This window comes from Engystomops pustulosus, chromosome 4 (genome assembly GCF_040894005.1).
Source record: "Engystomops pustulosus chromosome 4, aEngPut4.maternal, whole genome shotgun sequence".
Lineage (NCBI taxonomy): Eukaryota > Metazoa > Chordata > Amphibia > Anura > Leptodactylidae > Engystomops > Engystomops pustulosus.
The window spans coordinates 178,869,955-178,885,701 of record NC_092414.1 but is presented as its reverse complement, the minus strand read 5'-3'; the positions used below and the strand labels follow the sequence as shown (position 1 = coordinate 178,885,701).

At 43.3% G+C, this 15,747-nt stretch overlaps 1 protein-coding gene across 1 annotated transcript in view; it reads left to right on the top strand.

The window, feature by feature from the left end:
- UACA (uveal autoantigen with coiled-coil domains and ankyrin repeats) overlaps positions 1-15,504 on the top strand; it is a 45,626-nt gene extending 30,122 nt beyond the window's left edge. The window contains 18 exon segments of the mRNA XM_072148758.1: positions 2,504-2,637; positions 3,948-4,036; positions 4,858-4,922; positions 5,894-5,951; positions 6,042-6,112; positions 6,211-6,317; positions 6,394-6,575; positions 6,655-6,692; positions 7,962-8,021; positions 8,110-8,217; positions 8,825-8,923; positions 9,720-9,759; positions 9,850-9,902; positions 10,030-12,795; positions 12,951-13,070; positions 13,497-13,562; positions 13,643-13,673; positions 13,676-15,504. Coding sequence (XP_072004859.1) covers positions 2,504-2,637; positions 3,948-4,036; positions 4,858-4,922; positions 5,894-5,951; positions 6,042-6,112; positions 6,211-6,317; positions 6,394-6,575; positions 6,655-6,692; positions 7,962-8,021; positions 8,110-8,217; positions 8,825-8,923; positions 9,720-9,759; positions 9,850-9,902; positions 10,030-12,795; positions 12,951-13,070; positions 13,497-13,562; positions 13,643-13,673; positions 13,676-13,728 — 4,140 coding nt within the window. The 3' untranslated portion in view covers positions 13,729-15,504.
- Positions 15,505-15,747: the final 243 nt, after the last annotated feature.

Below are 15,747 nucleotides of genomic sequence, written 5' to 3'. Positions count from 1 at the left end.
GGGCAGGACGGGGGCACCTGTCCTCCGGGCAGATGGGTGCTGGACCTGGACACGTGCTGAAGGTGTGGTGCACCACTAAGGGCTTCCCGCAATCCCTGTGAAACTTGGGAGGACCAGGATGACACCCTGGTTTACCTGTTCTTCCAAGCACAAGGTGAGTCTTGTGTCCTGAACTGATGTAAGAGGCCACCTGAGACACCTGTCTCGTACTGAGGAAAGTCCTACCTGTCTTGGGGCACTTAGCAACTTGGGAATTATTGTCTTTTATGTGTACTGAGACATTGAGTGACGTCTTGCGTTATCTGTACTGGTCTCTACTTGAGTGTATATAATATACTGTTGGTGTCCCACTTTGTTCTGTTTTATTACTTTATGGTGCAGCACCTCAGGGTGCACCCACCCTACAAGGAGGTGTTACACCTGTGAAGCTAAGCAGACATATTGAACAGAACCAGCCTGGTAGTCCACTAATACCTCATTTACTTGTCATTTTATATTGTTATTTGCCATCTCGCGACAGACCCCCAGGCTCATCCTGAGCATAAGATGATAGTACAATTTTTGTGTATACAAAGTCAATGTCTTGAGTTAATATATTTATGATTCAGACTTCCATCTCATTCTTAAAATGATAATACAGTAAACTGATATTCAATGTTTCATTATATTGTTGCCTAAAATCCCATTTCTATGGTTAGGGGTCCAGGGGGCGGTCTTACTCGGTAATTGACAGCTGACTCTGTGCTCATATAAGGTAGACTACCCACCGGACTCCGAAGTACAGATAGACCCAGATTTTGGGTGAATACTAGAAGGTTTTATATTTTTCGGATGACTACCGTACAATCTATATTGGAAGGGTATCCAGCTTCTGACATATATTTCTACATTTGTTTCCCCACTACAATCGTGTTCTGGGTGTGATGATAAACAAGTGTTGACATTGTGTAGGTTGCCAGCGTTTCCACAGTGATGTGAGGCAATAGATCAGCTGCCAATATACTGGGACTAATATATACAGAAGATGTTTGAGCAAGTCACATCACATTCTCGTGACTCCATGAACCTTCATCTTCTCTGATATCATGGGGGGAAACACTTAAAAAAAAACTGAATCATTGATTCCTTGCCACATTGTTCACCTATGACTACATGGAGCGGCCATTAATAAATTTGACCTGAAAATATGGATAGACTTTCAGTATTTGATGGTCAAACACTTTTACTATTGGCTATAAAGTTCCCATATACTTGGGCTACGGAATATGATGGCGCTATATAAATAAAGATTATTACTATTGTGATTATTACTATTGTAATTATTACTTTCGCATCGCCAAGTGTGCATGTGTTTATATTTGGAAATGTTGATTAAGCCAATACCGAACAGAAAGTGAGGAATTGGAATTTCTACTACTGAGAAGGACAGGAAAACTTCCACATTTCTCAAAACTCGTCATCGGGGTTTGTGTTCAGTATGTTGTCCATACGCATAAAATAATTGTTTGGTCATGTCAAGAATATATTGTGTATAACTAGCATTTGATGGACATAAAGCGAACCTGTCACCAGAGACCTCCTTTTCACTAAAGACGGGTTGCAGAAGCCCATTACAGCCTTTTCTGTGCAGTTGCATTACAATATAATTGTGTTTTACATTACCTTGCAATTGACAGAATCCTGTTCTGAGTCCCAGGTTTGCTTTGGTTTGACTGCATTAAAAAAAAACCAAAAAAACCTTGGGAGCGGAAAAAAAAATCTGGACCGCACATCCAGCACATGAAATGGTTAGTGGGCTCATGCAATTTGATCAAAATGTAAATAAGAACCTCAAGTTTTGTTTTGTAAATGTAGCCTAGCGGCAATAGATCATTGTGTAGATGTGCAATCCAGTTTTTTTTTTTTCTCCCAATATTGGTTTAAAAAAGATACACATAACTTCTCTGTGCTGCTCACTCACTACTCCTTCCTCAGTTCTCAGCCTCCACCTTTGTGCTCCTGTACATTAATGCCTTCCTGCTGTTTAACTCAAACTGGGACAAAGCTCACAGTGTGGTGAGATGACATCAGTAGGGTAGGGAGGAGTTGTGCAGGAGCACAAAGGTGGGGTCTGAGATCAGAGGAGTGAGTGAGCAGCACAGACAAGTCACATGTTTTTTTTCTTGTTTTTTTTTTTTTAAATGAAGCAAATCAAAACAAACCTGGGTCTCAGAACAGGATTCTCTCAGGTAAGTAAGTAGTTTGCAATCCAGCTGTAATGGGCTTCTGTCTTTAGTGAAAATTAGTTCCTTTGCTTAACCTGCTGTGAGGGAAATAACCAACCTGTTGGCAACCTCTATATATGAGGATCTCTGCTTTCTGTGTGATGAGACATCCCCTTCAGTGAAATTGGCTATGCCAATGCCCAAATCTTCATGTAATTAAATCTGGTGATTGCTTTGTTTTCATTTCTCAGAAAATGATTCTATGCCATATAACAATCCTATTCTATCTTCTTTCCTAGCAAACCACTGACTGGAATAAATATGACGAGCGGTTGATGAGATCGGCGGAGAGGGGGGATGTAGAGAAGATCTCGGCCACTCTTGCCAAGAAAGGGGTCAGTCCCACCAAGTTGGACCTAGAAGGACGCTCTGCGTAAGTTTTACCCTCCAGCATTTTGAATTGGTTCTGCCCTGATTTTTTTTTTTTTTTGTGTCTCGGTGGATTTTTTTTTTTGTGGGGGTAAAAACATGTAATTTAAGAGATTACAAAAGAAGCGCCACATTGCCCTGCATTCACTCTTTACTAATTCACATGTAACTACCATGACTAGGGAGCGAATTGTATCACAGAATATTTTGTAGGATCTGATCTTGGCGTGTGTTTGCTAGCATGAATGTCTTGGCCATTTATAAAGCACCTCTCCCTAGTAAAACATACATGATGCTCACCCGAGGACAATGGGAGTCGACTGTAGCTGCACATACATTGTACAATTGATTTGTCTCTAATATCAACAGGTTAGATGACCAGGATAGCACATGAGGCCATCATGGATATCTGATATAATCCGACCATGTTCCCCCATTTACTACACCCTCTGCTGGATGTGTATAGGGGGAGTTGGCTGAGATGTAAAGTGTATGGCTAGCTTAACACACACACGCACGCACGCACACATGCACGCACGCACACTTGCACACACAGGCTGCAGGAGGCGTGGCCACCAGCAAGCACATGGAGCAGCTGTCACTCAAGCACTGGGGGTGTAGCTGTACCTCCCACTCATGAATAGGCTGCACCGCTTGAATATGCTAATGACTCATTGGACATTTAACAGGTCATTTGCATACCACTTTAGAACCTCATTGCTTAAGTTTACAGGCATGTAGAGGGACAATGAAGGGATAGAGGCAATGCTCTCTAATGGCCGTTTATGAAAATCTATTTAGTTTAGGGGGGTTATTTTGCATGACTGGTTCTCTTTAAGGCCAGAAAAACTGGACACCGTGATACAAAGTTCTCTCGGAGTATAACCATATAGCTCCACAATGCTAATGCATAAATGAATCCATATTCATACAAAACCAAAGTGTCTACTTTGGAGCATAAATATTTGTGCAAACAATTATTTAGTACATAATGTAGTGTAATATTATAGCGGCAAGTATTAGGTCACATTACCAAATTACGGTAGTATAAATGGCAGCCAGTCTGAGGGGGAATGGAGAGGCCCAATATTTGACTATGACGCATTGTAGAGTTATGACCAGTGGACAAGCCCATAAACCAGGACATGATTAGGTATAGATGTATAGGATTATTTTTAAAAGCTTGCAGGAAGCGTCCATTCCCATATATATATATATATATATATATATATATATATATATATATATATAATATTTTTATTTTTTTTTTTTTTTTGTATCGTACATTGACATTTTTTTTTCTTTTTAATCCAGATTTCACGTTGTTGCATCGAAGGGTCACCTGGAATGTCTTAACACCATCCTCTTACATGGGGTTGATCTCACAGCCCCAGATGCTGCTGGTATGTTAATTCTGTTTTGACTATTAATAATAAAGTATCTACCCCCTCCTTTGCACCAGCACCAGTGAGTGTGAAGCAGTAGGTTTGTAAAATAAGTTGGACTCTCTGAGCTTTGCATTGCTGGGTGGCAGCTTCAGCAGAAATCTTGCCATTTTGTTTCTGTTGCGCACACATCTTTCTAGAGTATGCTTTTCTTTTAAAGGACGAAGCCAGGATGCCATTTCCAGACCTCCCAGATTGTAAAAGCCCATGACACATGAAGTGCAAACATGCCTCTCTGCCTTTTCTAAGCATTTCCATTATAATATAATTGTATGTTATAACTTAGTCTTTCACCCTGACAAAATACTGGGGTAGTCCCAGGGGTTGGGCTTTGCATGCATTTTAAAAAACAACATGTGACTTGTCTGAGCTGCAGGCTGTCTCCATGTTTGTGCTCCTGTATAGCTCCTCCCTCCCCCACTGATGTCAGGCAGACTAGGCGGTGAACTCTGAGAAGAAGCAGGAGGTGGAGCTGTACTGGAGCACAAAGGTGGGGCCAAGCTCTGAGGAGTGAGTAACACAGACAAGTCACTGTTGTTTTTTGAAATGTATCCAAACCAAAATTCAACATGTCTGATCCTTTTCGGTTTTTTTTTTTTTTTTTTTTTTTGGACAATGTCAAATACACATCAGATTGTCATCCAGACCAGCTGAGATTTACTCTTTTATGTAATGTCCCCACCCTTCTATGTGGAAATAGAAATCTCAGCACGCTACAACTTGAGTGATTGTCTACAGCAATTTATTATTATTATTTTTTTGTTTGTTTTTCTTGTCAGGTCGAAATGCACTGCATCTGTCAGCAAAGTATGGACACTCCCTGTGTCTGCAGAAGCTTCTACAGGTAGGTGGCCAAGTACTAAATGGATTACTTAGGTGTCTCTATGTCTGTGGGATCTGATTAGTAAGGAATTATAATACAGCTATGTGAAGAATGCAGGACTGTGCAATGTAGATCACATACCACCGATTGCTTATGGACGTAACAGCGGATTTGCCGATGTTTGCTCTGAAACTCGGCCAGCAGTATTTTCCCCCAATGATAAAAATAAAGACTCCTTAAATATTTCACCCCTGGTCCTCTCTACCTCATTATAAAAGGAGAAACAAAGGTTAAAAGATGCCTTTAGCAATGCAGCGCAGTAATGGAACAATTATCATAGGAAACTCCCTAATGAACATTTTATAATGGATTTTTTTTTTTTTAATTACTCTGGAGAAATCTGTACACCTCTAGGTATTCCTGTGTATGTGGAAGGAACAAGTCAGGTTCTCATGTCAGATGTTTATCTACTAGACACATTTTGTGATCAGACAATGATTTCAAAATCTTCAAGGAAACCTACCATGAGGAATATACCATGAGAAGAAGATCTGATAATAGATGCCTCCTCCCTGTCTCTGCCCTAATCTGTCATTTAATCATCCTGGAACCTTACTTGTAATGTAACTTATTAAAGACTTGTATTTTAGTAATATGTAAAGTAACTGCAGAGGCTGCTGGGGCGTGTACTAGCCTGGCCCGGCACTGGGAGGGAAGGCTACTCCACGCCCCAGGAGCCTATGCAGTTAATGTACACATTACTAAAATGTACGTTTTTAACAAGTTAGGTTCCAGAATTATTAAATTAGAGATTAGGGCAGAGGCAGCAGGAGGAATCTACCATCAGACCTTCTTCTCATGGTAGATTCCTCATGGTAGGTTTCCTTCAAAAGAAAACCCGTAGAACACCCTTCTAATATCTTCTGGACCAGAGAAAGAGATTTGTGTATCTGTTAATGTTAATCATGTATTTTATTACCTTTCCCCCCCAGTTTAACTGTCCAACCGAAAATGTGGATTTACAAGGCAGGACGGCGCTGCACGATGCAGGTAAGAGGTTCATGAAGTATCTGATTGGCTTCTTCCATCCTTCTTCCTAAACGTCTGAATCCATGTCCGATGTTTTTTGTGTCTGTGCAGCCATGTCCGATTGCTGTTCCAGCGTGCAGCTTTTGTGCGATCACGGGGCCTTAGTAAATTCCAAAGACTTGGTGAGAATAATTTTATCCACTAAACTTTCCACCACATTTATTCATTGTTGTATGTTTTTGCATGTGGAGTATACATTGGTTGTTCTTCTGTACTATAGGATGGAAGGACCCCACTGGCACTGGCCACACAAATGTGTCGCCCCGCTATCTGCCAACTTCTGATAGAGAAGGGAGCAGATCTCAATTCTCGGGACAAGCAGAATAAGTATGTAATGGTGCTGATGTTCAGAATATTATATATGTGTATAGATTTATGTAATAATAAGCTGTGTATTCCTTAGGACCCCGCTTATGCTGGGCTGTGAGTACGGATGCCGAGAAGCTGTGGAAGTCTTGCTCAGGGCAGGGGCTGATGTGACTCTAGTCGACACCCTGGGACATGACTGTACATATTATAGCAGAATTGGGGATAACCTTGAGGTCTTGTCCCTCATCAGGACCGCAGTTGAGAACTCGCCACGAGGTGACCATCTTTCTTTATGGCGATTTGTAATACGTTAAACAAGGGATGTGTTGATGACAGTTTCTGTATCTTTCCACAGCGGTAGAGCCTATGAGGAGTATGGTGTCACTGCGCTCAGTAAGTGTATTCCTAATCTTGTTTTGGACTCCCATTATGATGCTCTGTGTTCCTCAGAAGTATTTCCATGTAATAAAATCATGACATATCATAAGGTTATGCTCCACTATATGTTCAATGGGGTAAAGATGCCTGGACCACAAATGATCCTAAGAATAAGAACACAAAATTGTGAAACAAAATTTATTGGATATTTTAAACTTTGGTAAAAAAAATCATAAACTGAAAAGTCGGAGTGCAATATTATTCGTCTCCTTTACTTTCAGTGCAGCAAACTCGCTCCAGAAGTTCAGTCTCTGATCTCTGAATGATCCAATGTTGTCCTAAATGAATGATGATTAATATAATCCCCCTGTGTGTAATCGGGCCTCCAAATAAATCCTCCTGCTCTGTGATAGTCTTGAGGGTGCGGTCACACGTTGCGTTTAACACGTGCGTTTAAAACAACGTCAGCAGAGCCAGGGAAGATGGTTAAAATTGATGGGAAGATGGATCCAAATTCAGGACCATTCTGGAAGACCTGGAAACTGCTGTTCTTCATCCAACCTCCCTGAGCTCCAGATGTTCTCCAAGGAAGAATCGGCAAGACTTTCTCTCCATGTGCAAAACTGATCGAGACCTGATACCCCAAACGACCGCTGTAATTGCAGCAAAAGGTGGCGCTGCATAGTAGTATTTTAAGAGGCTGAATAATATTGCCCACTCCCCACTTTTCAGTTTATTTTTTTTATAAAAGTTCAAAATATCCATTAATTTTTGCTCCACTTCACAATTGTGTCCCCCTTGTTGTTGATTCTTTTGTTTCTTGTTTTTTGCTGACCTGCACAAATTTGATATGGGACACTAAATCACTGGCCTAAAAGTACATGTGGGTGGTTTAGTGTCTCAAATCTCCCTGACAGGTTCCCTTTAATGTATGGTAGCGATTATGGCACGTCAGCAGATCCCCTCTCGTGACGTGCAGCTAGTTTGACATTTCCCTGTTGTGTATTGGCTATCGCCTCTACCCGCCACTTCCATCCCAGATAACTGACTGTATTGTTCTCCTGTTAATGTCAGCTCTTTGTTTTCACTCCCACCCAACCTGGGATGTCCACAAACCATGTTCATGCTCACAGCAATGATGTGCAACCATGCAGGCTTATGGGTGGGAGCTTGTATATCACAACAAATATCCTACAGTTTCTGGATTTTGGGTAGTCTTTCAATGACCGCAGCAGCCGCTAACTGAGGCGGTATGTGTGATATGTTCCTCCTCCTTCTTTACAGAAATGGGCAAAGTATAATTCTAAGGAAGAGTCGTCCTCGAAGTCTAAGGAGCAGTCGGTGGTATGTATGAGCAGGACTTGACTACTATTAGGGATGGGCTATGGACCTGCCGAGTCAAATCCTCTTCATTATTATTTGGTTTTTTTAGGACCTGGAAACTGAGAATGAAGATCTGCGGGATCGGATGAGAAAGATCCAGCATGAGCACCGAGCGCTGCTGGATAAAGTGGGAGGCCTGCAGCACCAGCTCGGCCAGGTAGGGTTTATAAGCATCTGGATGGACCGCCATGTTGATCCGGTCCCCAGTACATCATCAAAGTTTATAGGCAGGTGTGTGGATGGCGTTTAATAGTTGTAGCTCATTAAGGTGTGTGTTTATATAGCGGTATAGGTGTGTGTCTGTGATCAGAGTCATCACCACCAGCGCATGGATTAGTGCCGAGTGAATGTGCGGTCACGGTGGGTGATGACTGTTCTGTTTAGTGTGGAAAGTTTTATGTTAAAAATCCAGTTTTAACATAAAGAAACAGGAGTGAAGGGGAAAAATAAAGCTATGAACAAGTGCAGCGAGGACAGGAAATAACTCGGCCAGATGGGGGGTGTGGTGGTGGGCTGTGACTCTCTATGGAGGGGAACTAGGAGGGGTTTCCAGTTAGGGTCTGCGCGCCCCAGAGCAGCGAGAGGGACTGGTCTATTGTCAGACCAGGGATACTTACATTGACTTCATATTACAGGAGCAGATGATGACAGATGAGAGTGAGGTAGGATGGTGAGTGAGTGTGTGTATGTGTGGGGTGTAGAAGACCTTCATACTATTATTTGCACATTACTTTTTTTTTTTTTCTTTTTTTTTTAAATTGCAGAAAGAAGAGCTGAAATCACTATTGGAAGTAAAAGAAAAGGAACTTGAGGAGAGTCTGAGAACTATGGAGAACCTGCGAGGGAAGCTGAGATATTATGAGGTGAGACATGGGACAGGCTGGGGATGAGGAAAGTCGTAGAAACAGAAAGGAGACAGGTCAGACTATAGTTTTACTGTGTGTATAAATGGTTAAACTGCAGCTGACAGGTACAGGACATGGGAAAGGAAATGCTATTGTTAATGGGAGTCTGTGGGAGTTTTGTGCTGATTCGGCATGTGAGGTGTCGCAGCCTTTTATGAAGCTGCTATAGTCCTTTCATCCCTGACGGAAAGGTATGTGGCATCGTGTTATAATCTATTCAACTAATAGTTTTCTCTAAGAAAATCAACTGCAAATTTATAATTCAAGCCGATAGTAATGGGATATACAACAGGTATCACTATAAGCATCCGGATTTTGGGATTGGTGGCAGAATGGTTTGACCCTTGATGGGGATGACTAGGATCTGGATGTGATAATTAGACTAGGCTATAACAGTTAACTGGAACAAAACTTCCAAGATTTTTTTTTTTTTTTTTAGTTTTGGTCAATGGGGGGTCTAGATGTTTGAGACGTCTACAAACAGAGGCAGGAAGTGCTTGGCTTTGATCATTGAGCAGTGCACTGACTTGTTGACTTTCTATGGAGTCTGTGGACTGTTCCATGGAAAACTGAACAGAGCCGATGAGGCAACGTGTAGATGTCCCTTTCTATAGCATTTTGGACGGCATCTGTGGTTTGACAAAAGTTTTGTGAAAGTTGTACTTTGAACAAGTAAACAATGAAAAAAAAAAGTATTCCTGTAGAATAAAATAATAATAAAATAAACTTTTTTTTTCTGACTTTAATATTTCAGCAGAAAAATCTCTCTGCCCCTAACAGCCCTTTCAGCAATGGTACGTATGTGTCTCTACAAGTTACGGACCGAGATCACATCTCCTTTGATGTATATAGGTCTCTAATAAATTTCTTCCTTTTAATTCTAGGGAAAGAAGACATCGTAGTGAAGCAAAATCTTGTTCTTAACGCTGATCCTCAGGTAATGAGTGCGAAGAAAGGAATGGATAATGACTGAACTTTTTAGCATTTAAGTTTATGTTGTGGCTTTTTTGACCACTTTTGTTTTTTTTTTTTTTTTTATTTTGTGGTTTTTCATCTCTTTGTAGCTTGCGGCTCACCTGCCGGCCAGGTCTCAGCTGCGACCTCTGGAGCTTCCCGGGGAAAATACTGAGCAGCGCCAGGAACTAGAAGCCATCCGCAGATACTATGAAATGTCCAGGGAGGAGATGCTGCGGCTGCAGCAAGAACTTACAAGAAGGTCTTCTGAGTGTGTAGCCTTGGCCTCCGAGAGGGATCGGTGTAAAGCGGATTCAGACAAGCAGATCCGTCAGCTGGAGGAAGCTCTGCGTGATGTGCAGAAGCGCATGTTGGACTCTGAGAGTAAAGTGAAGCAGATGCAAACACATTTCCTGGCACTTAAAGATCACTTAACACAAGAAGCTCTGAACGGCAGCTCCCGCGCAGAGGAATTGCAGGAGCAGCTGCGAGAGATTAAGAACAAATACGAGGGCGCATCTGCTGAAGTCGGAAAACTGCGCAACCAGCTGCGACACAATGAGCTTCTGGTGCAGGAGCTGCGCAGAGAAGACGCACGCCTGCGTAAAGATAATCGCCGCTTACAGGATGACCTAGCTCTCTGCGAGGAGGAAAAGGAACGGGCAGAGCGAAAGGTCCAGGAGGCCGGAGAGCAACTGGGTCTAGCAGTCACCACTGAAAAGTTTAAGAACATGAAATGCCTTCTGACTAATGAGGTAAATGAGAAGTCACGAAGCTTAGAAGAAACGGCACAGGAACTGGTCAAGGCTAGGGATGAGCTGGAAAATGCCAATAGAGAAAAGAAGAGGTCAGAAGCAAAGTGGGACATGGTCAAGAAGGAATCGGATGAGCTGAAAGTAAAGAATAGTATTCTTAGACGGGAAGGAGAAAAGTTGCAGTCAGAGAAAACTCTGCTGCAACGGCAGATTGAAGAGTTAAAAGGAGAGATGAGAAGTCACCATGTCCCGGCACAACTCCACTCGGAGACTAAGAGGGCCTGCGAGGAAACAATCGCTCAGCTAAGCCAGAAGTTAGCAGAGTCTGAGGCGAGTCACAGGAAGGCAGAGCAGGAACAAGTGAAGCTGATGGAGGAGAGGAAAACATTGAAGGAGGGTATGGTGCTTCTGCAGTCGTCTACCACTCCCCGAGAAGAGCACGAGAAGAATATGAAGGATATGCAGCTAAGAATCCGAGATTTGGAGAAACAGCTGGCAGATGTGTCTAAAAAACATGAGGAGGAGGCAAAGAAAGCCAATTCTCTTCTGTCAGAGAACGCAAATCTGCGAGAAAACCACATTCCCCTCACTACTCATCTGCAGACCTCTGCTTCACTGACTGCCGAGCTAGAAAAAGCCAAATCTGAGCTGGCCGCGTCCAGGAAACAGCTGGAAAAGGAGACTAAAGAGATGACAACGGTTCGGGCAGAGTTGGAGAAATTTGTCGTAAAGCAATCGGCCCTACAGACACAGCTGGACAGTGAGTGTACACTCAGTTCTGAGCTGCAGAAACAGCTGAAGAGCGAGGCTGCCAAGCAAGCTGAACTGCAAGAAAAGCTGAACTGCGAGACCGCAAAGCTCACAGAACTGCGCAATCAAGCGAGTAAAGAGGCGGCCACACGGGCAGAACTGCAGGCGCAACTGCAACTCACGAAAAAACAGCTGGGAACCGAGTATGTGACGCAAAAGGAACACAAGGAGAAGGTGGCAGAGCTGCAGAAAAGCAAAGATCAGATTGAACAAGAGTATTTGCAGGCTCATGCCAGCTACCAGCATGAGAAAGAGGAGGTGAGGAGGCTACAGGTCGCTCTGGAAGAACAGAGAGCAGAGCTGGACACCTTACATCACTGCATCACTGAAAAATACGCCCCTCTTACCAGCGTTCAGGAGAAGGAGAAAAACTTCCAGGCCATAAGAAAGGAGATGGAGTCTGAGGTGCAAAAACATCGTCGTACAGCTCAGGCAGCTCAAGATGATCTGGCCAAGCAACAGCAAGAGACCGTGAAACTTAAGAAGGACCTGGAAACGGCAGAACATAGCCTTGCTGAAGAGCGTAGGGCGCGAAAGGGAGAAGAAAAGGCAATGCTTACTGAGCTGGAGGAACTACGAGGCTGCTTGGAGCAGCTCCAGAAAGACTCCAAGGAGAAACTTCACGTGTTGCAGGAGGAGAACCTCCAGACTACAAACAAACTGAAGGAAATGCAGGAAAGTCTCAGCAGTCAATACATTCCTATAGAGAGACACAGTGAGCTGCAAACCATATTGAAGAACACCAAGGCGACTCTGGAGGCTGAGCTTAAAGCCAAAGCTAATTCATATGAGAAGATGCAGGAGAAGGTCCGTAGCTTAGAACAAGAAGTGGAGAACCTGAGAGTGGCTTCTGTCTCCAGCAGACATTACGCCGAGGAGAAGGAGGCCTTGCAGCGGAGCGCCACAGCCGCAGAGCAGAAGTCACGAGAAAAAGAGGAGAAATGCCAGGCGGCCGAGCAGGAGGTGCAGAGACTCCGCGAGGAATTAAAGAAGGCTCAGCAAAATCTCACTGAACTGGAGCGTTACAGCAATCGGGAGAAGTCTGATTTTAGTGCGGTCAGGCAGGCCCTAGAACAAAGAGTGGCTCAGCTGGAGGAGACCAGCAACCGGTTCAGAGACGACGGTAAACGAGCAGCTCAAGATCTGCAAGAGGCTCTGCGGCAGAGCGAGAAAATGAGACATAAGAGCAGCAGTCAAGAACAAGAGATCGGAAAACTTGTGGAGAAGCACAAGCAATCCATGACTACCATAGAAGGACTGAAGGAGAACATCCAGAAGTCTTCAGAAGATCTGGAAAGCAAAGACAAGCAGGTGAGGACTGCAATGTGTGACTATAGTTTACAGCCCTATTGTTGTGATGTACTTATTTATAACACAATGGAGAGATGGAAGCAGGATGATGTAAAGATCAAATTCTTACCTGGAGCTGCCGTGATCTAACGTGTTGTTTCTTCACCTCTGGACAGATCCGATCTCTCCTGAATGATGTGGACAAACTGAAGAAGAGTTTGGCACTGCTCCCTGAGAAAATACAGTCCCAGGAGACCCTGCAGAACCAGATCAAGTCTCTACAGTGCCAATTAGATGTAAGTCCTGCGAGATTAATTGTATTATTAATTCCTCTAGGTCAGTGGTGGCGAAGGTGGCACTCTGAGCACTCTCTGTGGGCACCCAGGCCATCGCCTCAGCAGAGAATTTCCAGACAGGACTCAAAACCACCTCCTGCAGTCCCTGGCCACCCTGGATGTGCTGTGACCAGTGCTATAAGCTACACATCCTTAGCTTCCTGGTACTACAGGAGGAGCAAGGAGGTGCCTGGGAGCTCCTGCTCTGGGCCCAGCAATTCTTCCTGTTCAGGGGCCCCTGGAAGGAAGATACAATGATAATCTGAATTTCTCCTCTTTCTCTTAACTGTATTGGGGTCCTCAGGATCAGTAATGATTGTTTCCCCTTTCAATATGTTCTCTTGTATATAGCAAGTTCTTCCAGCTTCAAATTGTATATTTTCACAGGAAACGCATCGGAGACACCAGGAGATCATTTCTATCTATCGTGCACATCTTCTGAATGCTGTGCAGGTAAGCGAAGACTATGGATTCATCATCATCCCCCCACATTAGGCTGCATCCATCACTGTGGTTGTTCTTTTTCTTCCCAGGGCCATATGGATGCAGATGTACAAGATGCATTACTGCAGATCATACACATGCGGCAAGAACTTGTCTGCTGATATCTGATGAATAAACCGTCTATAAGTTGGTGGGGTAGTGGGCGTGGAAGCTTTCGCCACATTTACACGTTATAATCCTGGTGGACAATACCGTACACATACTCTGCTTAGAAAGTCAGGAACACTGGATAGAAGTACGGAATAGAGTCATAAAGGAGGGCGGATGTGAACGTTGGCTCATGAAAAGGTGATGGGAATGTTGGTTGTGAAGGAGCACGGAAGTGATCATCCTAAAGTGATTCAAGAGGAGAAAGGAGGAGGACGAAGCAAGTAAAATAGAGGGAAATAATTTTGGAAAGTGTAAGAGAGAATGTGCAAGTGAGAACTGGGCTCTGATGTAAGGAGAGGGCATTGTGGATAGTTTTATAGGGAAGGTAAGTTATATGTATCACAGCAGCCACTAAACAAGTCTTGGGGACCTGTGAAGTGGATTATGGAGGTTCCCATTGAAAGGCCTCAGGAAACCTGCTTTTTAATGCCTCAAAATAGGTCCAGCTCTGGACACAGAATCAGTAAAATAGATTGTGAAATTATGAAACTATGTTACGCCAAGTGATAGACTCCAGAGCTGCATTCATAATCCCTCTAATAATCGTGTTAGCGAATGCATGCGCTCCTGGTGATACAGCGGGACACATCTGTATAGGACAGGAGAAAGGTTACTGGGAAGCAATTGTGAGTTCAGCTGTGAAGGCCTGCAGGTTGTGAATGCAGCTTTACTTAAGTTATTTGATGTAGAATATTTCTGAAAAGAGGTTTTCTAGGATTGTGCATAATTGACAAAAATGTGTTTGGGGGATACGAAAACAATCTAAAAGACGAAGTATTTAACTTGTGTCCCGGTGCCTCAGCTCTGGTGCCCTTACCAATCTCTGTTTACTAGGCTGCAGCCATGATGTGCCATCTACCTCACGTGTCGGCTGCAGCTTCATCCCCCCATCCCAGGAAACCTCTTTAGAAGGGAGACCTACGCGTGGTCCTTAAGAGGTTGATCTAGTGTTTGGCAGGCAATGACTTTACCATCACACAACGTATAGATACAAAATGGCACTGGTAAAGGCAATGCTTCTTCATCATCGTATTGCGCTGTAGCACAGGGTGGCACTAGTGAGCAGTGATTGTCATCCGTTCCATAGTGTAGTGTGTGTAGGATCCCTCGTAGTGCTCTTGCCTGTGATTTTCCATGTAACTGTAGATAGATCTGCCCCAGTCCTGCCCGCCACATCTTAGTGGGAACCAATGAATTTTAAAAATAAATGTAAAAAAAAATAAACCGAGGTTCATAAAAATAAAAGAATAGGAGACTTGTAAGGATGTGGTGTAGCAGAGCTGACTGAACCTTCTGTCACCCAAGGTGTGGGCTTGGCTGGCCAGGTCCACATTGTGTGCTTTTTAAAGAGACTTTAGATCTACTACCAGTTTACACTTTCCAATATAAGTTTACACTCCCAGTATATAGAGATAGAGTTATATATTTATATATATATTTTGTATGGATATTTTGATTCGCGCGCCTGTGGAATGGATCAGCTGGCCTGACGTCCGATCCATGTGAGCTTACGACGTAGTGTATAGTCCTTGAGGTGGCAGATCATTATCATGTAGACCTATAGGCTTGGTGCTTACTTATTGTGCTCTTTCCATAGTGGAATTATGTTATACCTTGTGCCATAGGTTGTGGACTTTGTGGTGTCCGGAGCCGCTCCTCTGAGATGTGCTGCAGGCTTATGTGTTCACTGGTTCTGAACTGGATTACTATAAATTATAATAAACATAGTTTGTGGGGAAAATCCTGTGGTTTTGGTTTTTTATTTATGTGCATTACATGTAACATATGAAGTAGCATCAGTCCTGAGATTACGCCTCCATTTATCATCACTTTATCACATATATTCTGCAAGTCCTTCTCACACCTTAGGGTGATGCCACATGTTGCGTTTTGAGTGCGTTTCTGGCCCGTTTGAATTAAGATAATTGGTCAAACCTGTCAGAAACGCATGCGTTTTTTGACGGACTGGTTAAAAACGCATTCA